We start from the raw sequence: 19,873 nt of genomic DNA, 5'->3' as shown, positions 1-19,873 counted from the left end.
GCATTCAAAGTCCTATAACTTTTTTTTATTTTTTCATGGACAGAGCTCTGTAGGGGCTTATTTTTAGCGAGCTGAGCTTAGTTTTTATTGGTGCCATTTTGGGGTACATACTGCTTTTTTTTATCACTTTTATTGCAATTTTTGGGAGGCAAAATGAAAAAAAAAAAAGCATTCTGACTCGGCTTTTTTAGGGTCTTTTTTACGCTTTTTGCCGTGTAGGGTAAAAAGCGTCTTCAAATTATTGTACATGTCGTTACGGATATGACAATACCAAATATGTAGGATTCTAATTTAAAAAAAAAAAAAAAGTATTCTAACATGGGGAAAAAAACTCAAAAAAACCTTAATTTTTTTCATGTACACAATTTGTGTCCCTATGGGGGACTTGCACCGTAGCACATGATCGCTATGATAAACCATTGCAGGAGTTCTGTTCTACATTGACTTATTGCTTGTTATAGGCACTGGCAATGCAGGACGCCTGTGGATGGCGTCCTGTTGCCATGGCAACCTATCATGCTCTCTTCAGCTTGCGAGAGTCTGATGTCACAGAGGAAGCGCACTCCCTCTGCAAACCCTTTACATGCTGCGATCTACATAGATCGCAGCAGGGAAGGGGATATCAACGGGGATCACTGTCCCAATGCACCCACACTGCTGCAGGAAGAGGCCAGCTATTGGTGACAGCTCCCACTGCTGGATATCTTCAGGGCATCACTGTACGTCCTGTTGCGCTAAGTATCTCCTTGCCAGGAGGCACAGTTATGCCTTGTGGCGGGAAGGGGTTAAACAAAACCGCTGCCATGTAATAGCAGCCTTCCATGGGTTCACCTAGCTTTTCTCTCTGTACTCTGGATGTTTACTCAGTGTGCTCAATAGGCATGAAAGGTAGAAATGATAGTTATTTTATTTAGGCTGTACTTGTCTGTAAGGCCGCCTGCACACCGACGGATTTGCATTATGGAATCCGGATTCCGCAGCAAATACTGCCCATACTATGTTATTGAAAAATGCTTTTTACTGTACACGAGCGCATATAAATTGCCATTTTCCACTTGCAGAGAAAAATTTGCAGCATGTTCTATTTTTTCGTGGATTCTACGCGGACGGCTTCTACTGAGGTCAATAGAAGCTGTCTGATCCGGGGCCCTTCCGCAATGACATTGCAAAAAGGTCGCGGGAAAAGTAGAGGTTTAAAAACAAAAAAAAAAAATCTGTACTGCACATGTCCGACGTCTCGCCGTGCGGACCGTCCACAGTACAGAGAAGATAAAAGAAAGGCAGGTGCACGCGGATACTGGCTGGGCACAGGCATTCTGCATGCGGTATCTGACCTTCCTGTGTTCAGCCGGCCCATAGCCCAATGTCCACGTGCGGATTATAATTATAAAATCCGCGCGTGGCAGATCTTCACCTCTTGCCACCCATAGGGATGCATTAGTATCCGCATGGCAAGTAAAAGCATGCTCCATTTTTCTGCGGGTTCCGCAGCGATGGCTTCCATTGAGGTCAATGAAAGCCGCCCCTGCCGCGGCACACCTACAGCTGTCACTGTGGAGGTGCCACGGATGCGCCAGAAAGTAGGGGATTCAAAAACAAAAAAGCCAGAACTGCGCACGAACTGGGTGCGTCGCCCGACGCTCTCGGACGCATCCGCTGTGCTGAAGAAAGAAGATCCGGACGGCTCCGAGGAGATCTGCGCTGGCCCCGGAGAGGTAAGAAACATTCTTTTCCTCTCCATGGTCGCTGGCACACACGGATACCACTGTGGGATTCAGCAGTGGTATCCGTGTGTGCAAGTGGACATAAGGCCTAAGGGTACTTATTGGCCGACATTGTGATCACTGCAGTATAGCTGCAACCATGGTCACTTGCGGTGACCTATAGCCACACGATCTTGACTTTTATGCCAGCAAAATTGTAGGTGGGCAGAGTTGTGGTTACCACGATGTCAGCCTCAATCCAGATCATAAAATGGTAGAGTTGGAAGGGACCTCCAGGGTCATCGGGTCCAACCCCCTTCTCAGTGCAGAATTTACTAAATCATCCTAGACAGATGTCTGTCCAGCCTCTGTTTGAACACTTCCATTGAAGGAGAACTCACCACCTCCCGTGGTAACCTGTTCCACTCATTGATCACCCTCACTGTCAGAAAGTTTTTTCTAATATCTAATTTGTGTCTCCTCCCTTTCAGTTTCATCCCATTGCTTCTAGTCTTTCCTGGTACAAATGAGAATAGGGCTGATGCCTCTGCACTGTGACTGCCCTTCAGATATTTGTAGACCGCTATTAAGTCTCCTCTCAGCCTTCTTTTTTACAAGCTAAACACTCTCAGTTCCTCATAGGACATGATTTGCAGACCGCTCACCATCTTGGTGACTCTTCTCTGAACTTGCTCCAGTTTGTCTATGTCAACTTTCATAACAATTGGAGCATATTTTATTAGTAATCATTGTAGAGATCATGTAATTCAAAAGGGCTGACTTTAAGTTTTGCAACTGTGCATATTGTCTGTACAAGCACTTGGACGTTTTTTCAATCTGTATTTGTATGGCTAATTTAAATGAGGAACTTAACGGTTGTGGTTGCTTCTGGGTGAACATGCGCTGACTGTGTGCATGAAAACATTTGCTCTTCTTTTCACTAAGGTGACATTCCAGCCAGTCTCCCATAACTACTCCCTTTCTCTGAGCCAATTATGTAATAAAATGTGCTCCCCCTTCTTTCCTCATCACCTCAGTCATCTTTAACTCTGTTGCTTATCCCTTGATTTTTAACTGTAAAGTCTACAAATTGTATCCCTGACGATGCCCAGAGCTGCTTTGGCTGACTGACTTTTTCATATGACTTGCTCTAGGGGAGAAATAAAAGGACAATCTATTACTATATTGACTCCACCAAACGTTAGTCAGCCAATGCTCTTTTTACCAAAATTGAAATTTGTTGGCTTAGAGCCAATGTGAATCCAATAAGCAGTTGTGTGTGAGACCCATTGCTTACCTGGTTCTTCCAGTTGATGATTGCATTGCCACTTTAGATGACCTTGCCTTTGGTTGTGACTTTCATTGGCAAATAATCTACCACTGGATACTAAACCTTTTCCTTACTGAGCTCTGTTTTACTTTGGCATGATCATTGGTAAGTCTGCTATTAATATGCTCTTGCCTAACATATGACAAGGTTATGTTAAATAGGAGTCTGTGTTCTTGTCCCTCCTGGCATTTCCATTAGGATCATGCTAATAACTGTCTACAAACTAGCATGGGGTAGTTACTCTATTCTGTGATGTCCAGTGGATGCTGCAGAGGTTGAAACAGAAAGCATCTAAATTGCTTCAGTATTGCTGCATTCGCAGCTCATTAGTGTATAATGATCAAAATTTATTCTCTATGTACAGCAAACAGCAATTCTCTACTGTGTAATAATAAGCATGGGTCGCATCTCTGGCTGTTACATTGTTTGTGAGAAACAAACGATATTCACAATCTGTGCTGAATTGCCGAGTCATTGTAAACATTTGTCTATGGGTCCCTTCATAAAGTTAGTCCGGGCTTGCATAACCGTGTGGCCGGTGTGTCGTACACCAATCTTTCGTGCGTGGACATGCAGCAAGAATCCAATGACATGCGTACTTGCTGCATGCCGCCACTCCACATGCAGTAAATCCACATGCAGTATCTTGGCGTGTATGTGTGTGTAAAACGCAACATGATAAAGCATACTTCGAATTTTTTTTTTTTAGAGGGGCCTTGCTTTTTTTTTATACACAAGCGTGTTCAGAATTCTGGTTAACAGGAGCATTTTGTTGTAAAAACAAAAAAAACCCTGAGGTTTTATCTTTTGCTATATCAAAAAAGGCTCTTTTGACTAAGTTTGAGGAAATTTCAGGAAGATGATCTAATATCATATAAAAGTTGAAGTGATTTGGGTGGGTGAGAGGTGGTGAGAAGCTGGAAAAGGTTCTATTATTATTATTATATGTTTGGCTCAATGTGTTTTTTTGTTTTTTTTAGCATGGGGGTGATTACAATTTTCTTCAATCCAGTTATGATTGATTGTATTATTAGGGCGGGGTAATGGTATGTTCTATGTATATTATACTTATGTACGGATAAATGTTTTGAAATTAAGGGGTAATTGTATTTAAAAATATAATTTCAATAAAAATGATCTGATTGAAAAAAATAACCCATAGGCCCCATAACTAAATTCAGAGTTGCAAACCCACCTCTACCACTCAAAAAATATTAGAGACAGCTTAGAATATAGCGGACTTAAATTTAGCGGCTCAGCTGAAGTATACCTCTAAATAATGCATTCACTGTATAATGGATACCAGGTCCACACCGTGATGATTACACTGCAGTAGTGTCTTCTCTGATTGGTGACATCCACTTTAGCTTTTCTTCTTTATCTGGGCTTAGATAACCGTGAAGATTTCTTCCAGCCACAATTCTTCTTTGCACATTTTCCCCATCTGCACATTACACCCTATGACCCTTGCATTACCCCTCCCTATGTCTTTCCCCTTCACCAAAAGTCTGGCCAGTAACATAAGTCTCTTTACAGTCTTGCTGGTGTAATGCAGAGGTGTAATCCTCCCCCTCTCTCCTGCTCTTAAAGGGGTTGTCCCGCGCCGAAACGGGGTTTTTTTTTTTTTCAACCCCCCCCCCCCCGTTCGGCGCGAGACAACCCCGATGCAGGGACGTACAGAAAGCTCACCGGAGCGCTTACCTTAATCCCCGCGCTCCGGTGACTTCTATACTTACCTGTGAAGATGGCCGCCGGGATCCTCTGCCTCCGTGGACCGCAGCTCTTCTGTGCGGTCCATTGCCGATTCCAGCCTCCTGATTGGCTGGAATCGGCACGTGACGGGGCGGAGCTACACGGAACCCCATAGAGAACAGGAGAAGACCTGGACTGCGCAAGCGCGGCTAATTTGGCCATCGGAGGGCGAAAATTAGTCGGCACCATGGAGACGAGGACGCTAGCAACGGAGCAGGTAAGTAAAAAACTTTTTATAACTTCTGTATGGCTCATAATTAATGCACAATGTATATTACAAAGTGCATTAATATGGCCATACAGAAGTGTATAGACCCACTTGCTGCCGCGGGACAACCCCTTTAATATCTTACCGTCGGAGAGGGGGAGCATTTGGACAACCAAGAGTGTAATTGAAAAAAAAAGACTTGAGCTGCTGGATTGACTTTTAGGGAGGGCTCAGCACTTTAGCCGGGAATGGGGAGCCCGGTAAGAATAAAAAGTACACCCCCGAACTTCTCGACCCCCGTTGTATAGGCACTATAACTTAAGTTATGGTGCTTATAGGACTTGACTGGTTCCCTTTAAGTTGGCCATAGAGTGATTGCAGGTAACAGTTTTCTCATTTTCTGAATGACTTACACACTTGGTCTGTGAAGGTTGCCGTTTTGGTGATTTGTCATTTTATGGAGTTGTTGTCCAGTCAGCCTCTGCCTTGATGTGTTGCCTGGGCTTAGACTGATGGGATGCAGATCTGTCATTTGGCATGAATGACTTTCCAAGGACTGCACCAAACAATGACCGAGGCAATTCAACATGACAGATCAACCTTTCCGTAGACATCTGCCTTCAGTTGCCGTCTGTCCTGCTTGCACTACGAAAAGGTGCCTACAGTCAGCAGAAAACGGTCTAACTCTCTAGTGTATGAGCAGCTTTATGTTATATATGTTTTTACGTATAATTAAGTTTAGGTTTTTTGCGTTTCTGGGGTATAATCGGAAATCTCCTGAAAGAAAATGAGCAGAATATAAGATGTGTAGTTTAAGAGGGTTTATTTTTGCTTGTTAACCACATAATCCATTTTCAGCTGATAGAGATCAGGCCAGAAGGGATCACTGTAGAACTAGAATATTGCTTGAGAGGAATGAGCAAAGACCCAAGATTGTGGCCAAGATAATAAGATACACAAAGATTTCACTGAAGCAAATAATATGTAACAAATTACATGTGTGGGGAGCAAGCAATTTATCCTTAATGAATGTAACCAACAATCTGATAGGAATCTATTTGCCTTCAACCTGTTCACGGTTCCTAATTTACAGATTTATGCCTAACCTACCTTAGAATTAGTCGTCTTCTGATTAAAATGCTGAAATTTTGATGAATCCTCCGCTTTCCAGCCATGCTGGCTGTATTGCTTGTTACAGTGCTAACCTATTCTGCACATTTGTATGCATAATGTGTCCTTCTCTTGTTGGACCCCAGATATTACTCATCACCATTTATACTAAGCTGGTGACTTCTGGATTGTGATTGTATAATCAGGTTGTATTGGCAGGTCATAGCCGTGCGTGGAATAGATTGCTGCCAGAACACAGCTGTTCGGACACACATTTCATTTGTTAACCTGGGTTTCTTGACTTTTTTTTGTAGTGTCTATTTCTTTTGAAGCTTAGCTTATTCACAGTGTTTGTGCAGTGTGCGTTCGAGTTATAGGTCAGGAAGATTGCCCAGCCTGTACTGAGGATTCCTCTGACATATCCCTCTGTAAAGGCCGCGAGTGGCATACATTCCCTATAGCTATATAGCTACCTATGTTTAAATAAAACGGAGCGTTAAACTTTTTTTCAGAATGCCTCTCCATGGCATTGTGCAGCAGGCTTTGATTTTTCATACCAGGTTGAAAGGGTAACACCTGACCATCTCCGATTTTTAGAAACTTTGCACATTTGTTTGTTGCTAGAATGTATAGAAAAATCTAAATTTTCAGACCCATGGGGTCAAGAGATACAGGTGGGTCAATTTTTTTGAATGTCACAGAACCATAATTTTTGATAATGTATATATGGAAAACTATTGGGCGTTGATTTATAGATTATATAGATTTCTAACATTTGCCCTAACACAATAATTCCAGTAGAACTGGAAGAAAATTTCATGTTTTTTTTTTTTTTAATGGACCATTTTAGAAAGCGGAGAACATACATGCCCCATAGATTAAAGTTTCTAACCAAAAAATTTCAGGAAAGTGTTGTAGTTATGTAAGAAAAAAAGTTATTGATGGTGACTAAGTCTGTACTGATAACAATTTTAGTGGTATCAAATGTGACCAAATATATCTGAATATGCTACATCTCATAAATTGGGTGAGCATTCAATAATTCAAATAATTTGCATTAATAAATGACATTAATGATTGTTTAGCTAAAAGCAGATTTAATAATAATAATCACCTTCATATAGCGCATGCATATTACCCAGCACTTTACATCACTTGAATACAGTCTGTGTTTACTATCTGTATGTTTTGGGAGAAAACGCACGCTAACACAGGGAAAACATACAAACTCCATGGAAGTGTTGCCTTTGGTGGTATTTGAAACCAGGACCCCATCATGCTGCCCAGATTTCTCACCCAATTTATGATATGAAACCTATTCAGGCACTGGCGTAACTATAGGTGATGCAGTTGCACCCGGGCCCAGGAGCCTCAGGGGGCCCATAAGGCCTCTCTTCTCCATATAAGGAGCCCAGTACTATAAATAAAGCATTACATTCAGGGGCCCTGTTACAGTGTTTGCATTGGGGCCCAGGTGCTTCAAGTTACGCCTCTGTGTTAAGGGGTTAAGAGAAGTTGGGGGGCCCCAAGATAAACTTTCACACAGCCTTTAGCTACGCCCTTGTATTAAGGTGTGTGTGTGTGTGTGTGTGTGTGTGTATGTATGTATGTATGTATATATATATATATATATATATATAAATATATAAATAATTTATTTTTGAGAGAGATATAGAGATCTCTAGATAAATTTTTTAATAGCCATGTCCATTTTTCAGCTTTCTCTCTGTAGTGGCTCAGTTTTGACATTTTTCTACCAATTATACTTTAACTTGTACTGGGATTACAGTGTTAGGAAAAATATTTTATAAATCTACATATTTTGAAGAGAATGACACCTTGCAGATATTTCTACGCCCAATAGTTTCTGATATACGAATTATGACAATTGATGGTTCTCGGTGACCTTCGGAAAATTGACTCCCTCCCACAGGGGTAGGGGATAACTTCCTGATCCTTGGGGGTCTCACTACTGAGACCTCTGCCGATCTCAAGAACAGGGGTCTCATGTCCCCCTGCAGCCCCACAGTGAGGAGGAGTCTAAATAGAACGCTGGTCGTGCAAGCACACCAGCATTCCGTTCACTTTCAATGGGATTGCCTAGCATCCAAGCACCACACCTGCTGGGTATTTCTGTCACTCCCATTAAAATGAATGGAGGGAAGACCATGCTCGTCCAGCACTCTATTCAGAGTGAAGTCACTGCGAGGGAATAAGCGACCCCACAATAACAAGAGACCGGGACACAGGAGTCCCGGTTTTCAGATCATAGGAGATCTTGGCGGTAAGACCTGTACCAATCAGCAAGCTTGCTCCTATCCTGTGAATAGAGGATAACTTAAATTAAAGAGGTCGTACCAAGATTGTAACATGTAACGTATGTCACACAGTCAATTTCATAAAAAACACAATGTGAGAATTGCAGATCTTGTCTCCAGATGGAATAAAGTGTTATCAAAATGTCAGATATTCCCAAAAATGGGATCAAAGAAGACAGATTATCCTGCAAAAAGAAACAAAACACTGCTCCGTCATGGAAAAAATCAGAATGTTATGGCTCTTGGAATATGGCGACACAAGCAGTTGTTTTTAAGTGTTTTTAGTGTACCTAAAAAAGAAAAACATATAAAAAAAACTGTATAAACTTGATATTGCTGTAGTTGTGCTGACCCAGAGAACAACATTTATTTGCACCGTGAAAGCCGCAAAATCGAAAACCAAAAGACTGTGGATAAATGTATTATTTTTTTCCCAATTCTCCCCCCAAAATTCACAAAAGTTATATAATACATAATATGTATCCCATGATGATGCCATTAAAAATACATCTTGTATTGCAAGAAAACAAGCTCTCATCTGTGTTGATGGAAAAATGAGTTATGGCTCTAGGGATGCAACGATGAAAAAACCACTAAAATTGGTTTGTCATTAGGGCCTAAAATAGGCTGGTCACTAAGGGGCTAATAGTATACGCTAATAGCGTTTGTTTCCTGCAATGTAGCTATATACAGAATAAATTGGAACTACAATATAGTGATCACTCAAGGTATGATGGCCTCAGGATACAATACCTTCAACATAAAGTGGTCGTTCCCAGGACGGGGTATTGTGAAACCAGATTCAACATAATGTCACAGTCTGGATCTGCAGCACATCTGTTTTACTGGAAAATCCAGCAAATCGGCATGAGCATGTCACTGGTGAAACATCTGAATTACTGCAGTGCATGCACTGAATGGCTGTCTAGTAATGCTACTTACTCTACAGTTCAGTATGGTGCTACATTTTCTGTACTGCTCTTTACATAGGCCATTGCAAGGAGTTTGGGACGTGCCCCTGCAGACTCTACTTGGCCGCAGCAGTTGCCTGACTACTGTCAGCCATCTGCTCTAGGGGATGGAGTAACAGGAGACGCTTAGCTTGGTCCTAGGAGGCCAAAGATAGGCAAATATGCTTTCTTTTTTTTATGTCCTCTTATGCCCAGCCGTTTAAAACGCTTGTGGCTTTACAATAAATTATTTATTTTTTTAACCCCTTCCTGCTATATGACTTACATTTACGTCATGCAACGTCGGGGTATGAATGAAGAGAGATCACAGAGCGACCTCTCTTCATACAGTGCGGGGCGTCAGTTGTTTATTATAGCTGACACCCACGGGCAATAGCTACAATCAGCCGCATGGCCGATCGCGGCTGTTAACCCTTTAAATGCCCCGAACGATGTCCAGGGCTCCCGTACATCCGCCACAGTGAGGTCGCAGGAAGACGTGCGGGTATTGTGGCAGACGTGGTCCTCCTGAAAGGCTCCAGGGCTGTCCCGGCAGAATGCCTATCAAGCCATCCCCATAGGGTGGCTTCATAGACAGCTTGTCAGATTGCAGTATGACGTAATGCTATGGCATTACATCATACTGCAGGAGCGATCAAAACATCACTAGCTGTGGTGCCCTAGAAGGGGCTAAAAAAAGAAAGTAAAAATCACATCAATAAAGCTTTACTAATTGTAAAAAAAATGTTTAAATCACCCCCCCCCCCCTTTTTCCAAACTATAATAAAAACTAAATCCTAAAACAAAAATACATATTTGGTATCGCCACATGCATAAAAGTCCGATCTATCAAAGTAACGCATCGTCCAAAAGAAACCCCGCCAGAAATACACTTTCTCAGTCCTTTTGTCTCCCGGAAAAAATGCAGTATAAAGCGATCAAAAAGTTGTATGCATTCCAGAATACTAACGTAAACTACAGGATGTCTCGTAAATAATGAGCCCTTTCACAACTACATCGACGGAAAACTTAAAAAGTTTATTGCGCGCAGAAGATGGCGTCAGAAAATACTTTTAAAATTAAATGTTTTTGAAAAACAAATAAAAGTAATACAGGAAAAAAATAAACTATACAAGTTTGGTATCATTGTAATCGTGCTGACCCATAGAATAAAGTTATCATGCCATTTTTGTTGCAGTTTGTGCGCCATAGAAGGAAAATGTACTGAACGATGGCGAATCGTTTTGTTTTATCATTTTACTACACTTAGAATTTTTTAAAGGTTTTTCAGTACATTATATGATACTTTAAATAGCACCATTGAAAAATACAACTTGGCCCACAGAAAAAAACGCCCTCATATAGCGACTTCGCTGCATAAACAAAAGGAGTTACGGGTTTTTAAAGGGGAAGGGGGGGGGGGACGGAAATGGCAAAAAAAGGTCCGTTTCATTAAGGGATTACATATTTAGTATATCAGGTGTCCAGAAATAAAAGTGTAGTCAAATGCAGTGTAAGATCGAAGATTTTATTTATTTGTCCAATGTATTAAAATATTACTAGCCATTTAGAGCTTGCATTGATGTCAGCAAAGTTAACTCTGGGAAGGGACCATTTAGTTTAGTGATGGGAGTAATTGAAGATTTTATCTAACATTGCATTTATCAGCAACATCTGGAAAATGAACAGAACATTAAGGAGCAATAATAGAATATTATTACATTTTTTCTTCTTCGCTAGCCATATCGAGTTCTTCACCCTTTGGTTGGCTTTGCAGTGTTGTTTAACCAGATAAACCGAGAGCACTAATGACAATGCTGGTTTTACGGTTCTATTGCATTCATATTGTAGCTACAGAATTTATACTTGTGCTGTACTTGGAACAGCTGCCTTGTTCTCACCCCCTCTCTGACCTTTAAATTATCTTTCATATTCTCCAAAGGCTAAAACATAAATCAATGACATTCATTTCATGTGCTCTTGTAAAAATATATAAAATATAAATTAATAATGTGCCAACTTCTTATAGAATAGAATTGATTGCTTGTGTTTATACAGTATCAGTAGTTGCTGCACATGAAATAAAAGCATCCATGTTAAAGAAGCCCTGTCACTGGATAAAGTCCGTCAGTCTGGTTGCATGGCTCTACTGCCGCAGCCCTGCTCAATCCATCACACTTTTTTTGCTTATCTTCCTTCACATGAAAGGGGTCGTCTTATATCTGGCTTCGGCAGCTCTCAATGTGTCAAGTGGACGGTCCCCACTACTCACTCTCAATGGGGGATGTCGGACTTGATTGATAATCTGATATCACCCATTGAATAAGCAGTGAGAACTGTAGACTTCACGCATCGAGAGTAACTGGAGCTGGACTTGCATGTCCATGGGCACATGCCCAAAATGCTGCGTGGTTCACACAGGGTTTTACTGCTGAGGAAGCCACTTGTGAGCCAGATATGACAGTGATAGTCTACTGCGAATGACCACGTATCTCACACGCTGTCATGAGCAGTGTGACTTTTTTTTAAACTCCCTGCTCTGTATCATAGCGGGGTTGCAAATGTATCGTCACCCATATGCAATGTATTGGCTTCGGACAGTGTTGCATATGCTACCCATACAAACATATAGTGCTCTCGCTGCGTGATACGCGGTGAAATAGAGCATAATGCGTTTTTTTTTCATACGTGTATCTACACATAATGTACATTCACTAACGCACATGGATCACTGAAAGTCAATGTACTTACATTGACTCTATTCACCGCATGTCACATGTGGTAAAATCATGCCCGTGGGCAGGAGCCCTTAAGAAGAGACATTCATTAGGAAGGGATAGTGAGTATGGGGAAAGGGAAGGGCTAGAGTCAGCACTGTCGCCGCTGAGAGCAATGCAACCAGCCCCGCTGAGTTTATCCAGGGACAGTTCCTCTTTAATGTAATTTAAAGGGGTTGTCCCGCGCCGAAACGGGTTTTTTTTTTTTTCAACCCCCCCCCCGTTCGGCGCGAGACAACCCCGATGCAGGGAGGTAAAGAAAGCTCACCGGAGCGCTTACCTTAATCCCCGCGCTCCGGTGACTTCTCTACTCACCGCTGAAGATGGCCTCTTCCTCCGTGGACCGCAGCTCTTCTGTGCGGTCCACTGCCGATTCCAGCCTCCTGATTGGCTGGAATCGGCACGTGACGGGGCGGAGCTACACGGAGCTACACGGAGCCCCATAGAAGACTGCAGAAGACCCGGACTGCGCAAGCGCGGCTAATTTGGCCATCGGAGGCCAAAAATTAGTCGGCTCCATGGAGACGAGGACGCTAGCAACGGAGCAGGTAAGTAAAAAACTTTTTATAACTTCTGTATGGCTCATAATTAATGCACAATGTACATTACAAAGTGCATTATTATGGCCATACAGAAGTGTATAGACCCACTTGCTGCCTCGGGACATCTCCTTTAATGGTAAAGAACAGTCACCAAAAAGTGACACTTGTGCAAAGCAGGCTAGAATCTTACTGTGTACTAATGGTTTTCATATATCTGATGAGGCGCAATAATGGCTTGCTTCTTGTATTCTACATTCTTGGAACATGTATTGTAATGTGTGCTGCTGGAATGTGATGTAGACATACATACAGGCACGTACCTGGAGATCTTCACACAAAATGTGTCCATACTCTTTGTACTGCATGCAGTATAATTATACCAGATCTGACATGGGTCACTTCCTCTCCAAGTCAGTGGGCTCATTAGATATTACTTGCACAATTGTTGTTTTTTTTCATCAGAGAATACATTTCACTTTAATTATTTTGGCACATAAGAGGTCTGTTGTCTCCAGAAAATGAATAGTCTATGAAAAAGATACAAGTGCCATGGTGTGTTGGGAAAGACAGATGGGTATTGCTCTCAAAACTGTAGGTCAAGCGGATGTTCTTACCACATAGGAATCTTTCTAGCATGTGGTAAATTGCTAAAATAGGTAATAAGACCAAAAAAAAACAGAATTGATGTTTCTTTGTACAAGATCACAGTTTTAGAGGAAGTACATAATATAAAATGGTAATATGAGTTGTGCTGCTGTCACATTGTAAATGATAATGGGATTCCTTTTTTGCTTCATTGGGCATAAAAAATTTAAAGGGATATTCTGGGACTGTTTTTATTTCTGCAGTCAACAATAGATGATTGGCAGGGATCTGCCGCTCGGGGTCACCACCAATCGGCTGATACCCAGGGCCACTGTCACTGCAGTCCGTGCAGGAAGCAGAAAGTGCTGACCATAGTGCAGTGGCTCCAGTTGGTAGTGGAAGGCATAGCTCCCAACCTGGGCTGCTGTGCAGTGGTCAGCACTTGCTGGACTGACTGCAGGGACAGCGGCCTTGGGAATCCGCTAATCGGCAAGGATCATCAATAAAAAAATAAGAAGGTCCTGGAATGCCTCTTTAAAAGCTTTTATGTAACTATGGATAACCAGTTTTAGATAACGATTTAATAAACTCTACTTATTTGATGGTTGTATTTTATAGCAAGGGCTCTCACTTGGTGGTTTTAGCCAATTAGGGATCTTGAGGTATTTTGCCATCACATTAAGCCCCATTAGAGGCTTGGGCTTCTGACTATACCAGCTATTTACCACAAATACACTTGTGGCAAGTGAGGAGCAATGAAGTGGGATTATTAGGTTCTGCATTTATTAAACTATGCTAGTGTTGTTGTTCTGTGTTCTATCCTCATTTACTTTTTAGGTCCAAGGAAAGGATTTCAATATACTTGTTTGACTGGTTGTATTCAGAGCGGTTGATCTTTTTAATATTATAGCTGTAGAAGTGGGTAATATAAAATATTTCTGACCCTGAATTGTCAAATATTGGCATTATTTCTCAATAAATACATTCTATATTCAAATCAGCATGTAGTCTTCTTTGGTAACGGTCTTTGAGGCCCAAGGTCTATTGCAAGCATAAAACTCCAAAACCTCATTCTATTTCTACCGCTTTATGAATGTATATTGTCCCTTGCTCATGACATCTGTGTTTTTTGCTGTTGAGATATTTCTTCCTGCTGGAACGTATTCTAATGTGACTTTAACAGTATGTTTTATTACATCTCTTAGGCATTGAATGTCCAAGAGGTGCTAGAAATATTCCTGGCGGAGTTCAAGAAGGGGAGCCGTTCAGTGAGGAAGCCATGATGTTCACCAAGGAGCTAGTACTGCAGAGAGAGGTAAGATGGTTGTTATCTTTAGTGCCGAATGTTTAGAGTCTGTTTTTTTAATTTATTTGCAAGTAAGTATCTTGTGTATTATTCAGCACGTTTTCTAGCAGTGAAGATAATGCCTTTATTGCGAATGTTTCAAGTAAATTTTGTTTCGATTCAAAATAAGACCCTACGTAGGAAAGTGGAATTTTGAGGTTTAGTTAACTTTTGAGGATTAGACATTTTATTCAGATTTTTAGTGGTAATAGTTATTTGTGCACAGATTCCTTCATTCACAACCGGTCACCACATGTCTATTAGTTTAATATCCAAGGTTTGACTAGACCTTCCAGAAGTTTTATTTTTCCTTAGACATTTTGAGGACTGTAGTTAACCAGACACATTATGAGGCTCAAAAATGGTGCCCTTGACACACATCATATTGGATGATTTTAGAGACATAGCACATTGCCAGCAGAAAGAAGCCACATCTAGTGTGCCCTCCTTTTTCCTTTTATCTTAGGATAAACGTATGCCTATTTTAGGCAAGCTTAAAGTGGCAGTCCCACAAAACAACTTATCACATATCCAACATATCCTCAGGATAATGATATGTACCCCAGAGATCATGAGAAAAGGGGGTCTTGAGTATTCCCATGTAAGTGGAGGTGAAGTCACTGCTGCTCCATTCTAAAGTATGGGACTGCTACAGATGGCCAAGCACAAATGTTTTCGTGGAACAACCCCTTTAAATTCACTTATTTCCAACCACTTCTGCAGGAAGTTTGCTCCAAGCATTTACCTCTTTTTCAGTTAAGTAATATTTTCTGACTTTCCTTCTGATCGCCCTCAAGTAATTTCAGACCATGCCCCTTTTTGTTTTCCTTCGTGAACTCTGTATTTACCTTTTAACATATAGTGGGTCCCGAAAGTCTTGAGACCCTTTCACTATTTTTACATTATTTTGTTTAGGTCTTGTGCAAATAAAAAAAAAATAAAAAAATTCGCCATCATTCTGCACTCAATACCCCATAATGACAAAGTTGAAACAGAATGTTAGAAATCTCATTTTTTTATTTAAAAAATGGGCAGGTGATGAGCAGTGGCTGGTTCTCAACAGATATAATGCTCAGAATTGGGGCCAAAAAGTTCAATCTTGGTTTCATCAGACCAGAGAATCCGTTTTCTCACACTCTGAGTCCTTTAAGTGCTTTTTGGCAAACTACAGGCGGGTTTTCATGTGTCTTTTACTGAGGAGAGGCCTCTTTCTGGCCACTCTGCCATATAGCACAGGTTGGTGGAGTGCTGCAGTGATGATTGACCTTCTGAAAGTTTCTCTCATCTGCACACAGGATCTTTGAAACTTAGCCAGAGTGACTATTGGGTTCTCAGTCACCTCTCTTACCAAAGCCGTTCTCTTTCGATTGCTTAGTTTGGTGGGTCAGACAGCTTTAGGAAAAGTCTTGGTTGTTGCAAACTTTCTCCATTTAAGGATTATGGAGCCCACTGTACTCTTGAGAACTTTCAGTACAGCACATTTTTTAGTAGTCTTCTCCCAGAGCTGTGCCTCCACACAATCCTGTCTGACTTCTAAAGGCATTTTTCTCCTCCTCCTGGCTTAGTTTTGGCTCTGATATACATTGTGAGCTGTGACACCTTATAGAAACAGGGTGTGTATTTTAAAATTATGTCTGAGCAATGGAATATACCACAGGTGTACTCCAATCAAGGTGTAGAAACATCTCAAAGATAATCAAGAGAAAAAGGAAACCCCCAGAGTTAAATTTTAAGTATCATACTGAAGCATCTGAATAGTTATGTCAGTGCAAAATGTTAGTTTTCGAAGGTGTAAAAAAAATTAACAAAAATTTATCAAGACAGAATTAACAAAGCATGTTCTGTTTTCACTTTGTCACCCTGGGGTATTGAGTGCAGAGTGGGGAGGAATGCCTTGAGTTTTTGTGTTTACACAAGACCACCAAGTAACAAAATGTAAAAAAAAATGAGAGGGTCTAAAGACTTTCCAGATCTACTCTACGTAAAGGTTTCAATAATGTCCCCCCCCCTCCCTCCCTCCTTTCTTCAAGGCTATACAAATTAAGTACTTTAAGTTTTGCTCTTGAGACCTTCCACCATTTTTGTAGCCAGTTTTTTGTTTTAGCAATGCCTTTCTGTACATGAAAACAGTATTCCAGATGTGGTCTTACCAAAGCGCCATACAGCGGGATCACAACATTATACTAATAGGTGAAATAAGTCATTTAATGCCAGTCCTCATATTTTACAGTAGTTTTTACATGTTTACCTCTTGAGCACCATCTAAGGCTGCCTTTCCACGGGTGTTGTGAAATCCCACGGCGAATCTGCGTTGCGAAATCCCGCAGCGAATCTCCGCTGCAGGAGCTGCCACCTGGGAGCAGGAGTCGGTAGACAGATCTCCGCAGTCAGCTTATCTGACAGATAGGCTCACCGTGTAGAACTGCGGCAATTAGCAGCATGCTGCGAATCGTTGTCCACAAGCGGAGAACCGCAATGATAGCAACACTACGGAAAGCGTTCACTGCGTTCCCCGCGGCCAGATTATCGCTGCGGGGAACGAAGTGAAAATTTCGCCCGTGGACAGGAGCTCTAACTCATTGCCAGCAGTGCTCTCCCATCTGTAAAATGACTGTTCTTGGAGGGGTACATTACTTGACTATTTCATCAGTGGCCTCCTTTAATGCAGAGTACGGCATTAGGGCTTTTTCACACGGGGAGCTACGCGCTGAAAAAATCTGAACCTTTCCATAGAAAACCATTGGTTCTACAAGCTGCGTGTTTTTTATGCGTGTGATGGTGCACACGTAGCTCCACATGTGAAAAAGCCCTCAGGAAGTAGAGCTTGTGTAGTGTTCAGCATTATTCGGTAGAGGCCACTGATGCATTGGTCAGGCCTTGTATTCCCATTTTCACCCACTGCTTTTAATGGAGTTTAAAAAAAAACAACAAAAAAAAAACGGCTGTTGTCAGTTTGCATCCATTACCTCTTTTTTTTTTTTTTTCCTGGGCAAATAGCGCTGCAGACATGAGCGGAATTCATGTCCATGTGAGGTCTGTGTATACAGCACACGGACCCATAATAGGTAGTAAGACTATCGACGCACAAAAAGTGCAGCATGTCCTATTCTGGTCGGTTTCATGGATGAAAATAGTACCTACAGCGAGCATGTGTGCTCCCACATGACTCTTGTGCTCAGTTTCTCATGCAACACATTAATGCTCATATGGATTTGACTTATGGCTTTCTTTACACACCTTATTTTTTATTATTTAGACCTGTTAAAATAACGAAATAATTTTCATGCATTTTTTTTTACATGTGATTTTTAGGTGGTATATAATATAAAATATCAATGTGAATTGAAGGGCCCGCGAGACCTGTTTTCACTTTATATCCCTATTGCTATTTTCTAATGTTTGTGACATATTTTGAAAATTTAATAAAAAGAGATTAAACATATGATATAAAATATTTTATATTGGAGGGACACATATAATCCTACACCATGCCTAGAGCATGCTGCTTTTTTGGAAGAAAAAGGGTCACAAAAATGTGCCGTGCTTGTAGTGGGTTTCAGATTTCCTTATTGCCTTACAGCTTTGCAAAACATGCCAGCAAAAGATTTTGCCATAAAAGTGTTTTTCCCAAAAAGGCTTTGTGTTATGTCACCCCAGATGTCTATTTTCTTTAGCCACTTTTGTGCTGGATTATGGTTTTCTCCAGCAGGTTTCGGGGTATTTTGTAGCTTCCGAATTGTATCGTGTGCACACATCATCGACCAGAATCAGACACAAATGCTGGTCTAAAACCGGGAGAGTCTCTACAATGTGTAAAGGCTCAGGCTTTTTATTATAACACATGATAACCGCCCTTTAATGGGCGTGCAACAGATTACATCAGTAACATATAGGATTCTCATTTGTCGGATCATATAGAATCTCCCACCTCTCTGCCCACCCTTCTCCAAGTGTTGATGTGGCGCGGACTTTGTCCTCTATGCAGGCAACCTTAAGCAGTTTCTGTGTATGAGGCAACCCATTATTTAACTAGATTCAGGATGGGAGGGGTGGAGAGGGCTAGGAAGACACTCAGTATTGAACAAGTATATACATATAACACTATAACCTTTAACTCTTAGAGGCTGGTTGTGCAACTTGTGTAATCAGAGCAAATACCATGATTAGATTGTGCGTCCATTAAACTCCACGGGGCTAAAAGTCATTACAACAGCATAATACATTTGGTTTATACAAATCGATAGACATTTTATACTGACTAGTTATCATGTCTATCACACTTTATATCCGGTTGTTAACACATCAGTTGTGAGTTTTGAGCATTTGAGGTGGTTTTGCTTTGTATGTTGTTGTCCTTCTCTTTCCTGCTGCTCAGATCGGGTTACCTTGTGTTAAAGTGTGGCCATAATAGTTATTGCAACAGTGTTAATAAAACTGATTACAACTGACTGTATCCCAAGTATGCTTTCAGTTTCCCCATAAAATGGGTCACACTTAAAAATAGCAGCCTTGACTGTTTGGCAGTAGTTCAGTATTCTCAATACGGTTACTGTATTTGCAAGGTTGATATAAAGCAGAGGCGCCCAGACTGCATACGGCCCGCAATGCCGCTTTTTGTGGCCCCTGCCCTGCTAGACAGAAACATAACTGATCGCCTGTCTAGGCTATCATCTGTGCTTCACTATAAAGGCTATAAATTATATCAAAGCCTTTCAAGTGACATTGCTATATTCACCGAGCAAATTGAATAGGTTAAGACATAGGTAAACTTGATTTGCAGAGAAGTGGGTATAAAACTTGCACACCAACTTTGCCCTTTTCTCGATCTTCTGCATTTGCCTTCATTCACATTTTCTTCTTTGCTAAATCACCACATGCCTGCTTTCTTTTATCTGTCGTCCTTCATTCATTTCCCTTAGTCTCATCCCAGTTTCTCGCCTGTTAGCAGTTACACACTCCGCTTTTACAGATGTCCTGATCTGACAGGTCTTTCAAGGTTCTCAAATATTAGGGGAGGAGTTGATGGTGAATTTCACTGTTTCAGGCTGAAGCTAATTAGTCACAAGCTAATTTTCTAGACTATTTAATGCCAAAGAAGCTTCTAAACATTTTATTTTCTTCTGCTGCCATCAGCAAAAGCGTTTCCTCCGAGACCCAGATAATCAGCTCTCATCTTTCAGATTCTTCCATACAGACTTCTTGCTACTATATATGACAATTGTGTTTCAAGCACCCTTTCATCGTTTAAGCAGG

The 19,873-nt window shown here is 41.2% G+C and overlaps 1 protein-coding gene across 1 annotated transcript in view; it reads left to right on the top strand.

Annotated features, from left to right (window-relative positions):
* Positions 1 to 19,873, top strand: part of SND1 (staphylococcal nuclease and tudor domain containing 1) — a 572,988-nt gene that overhangs the window by 349,328 nt on the left and 203,787 nt on the right. Inside the window, exon 16 of the mRNA XM_066592191.1 lies at positions 14,481 to 14,590. Coding sequence (XP_066448288.1) covers positions 14,481 to 14,590 — 110 coding nt within the window. The remainder of the gene's footprint in view (positions 1 to 14,480; positions 14,591 to 19,873) is intronic.

This window comes from Eleutherodactylus coqui, chromosome 2, assembly GCF_035609145.1.
Source record: "Eleutherodactylus coqui strain aEleCoq1 chromosome 2, aEleCoq1.hap1, whole genome shotgun sequence".
NCBI classification, from domain to species: domain Eukaryota; kingdom Metazoa; phylum Chordata; class Amphibia; order Anura; family Eleutherodactylidae; genus Eleutherodactylus; species Eleutherodactylus coqui.
This window is presented reverse-complemented; position numbering and strand designations above follow the sequence as displayed.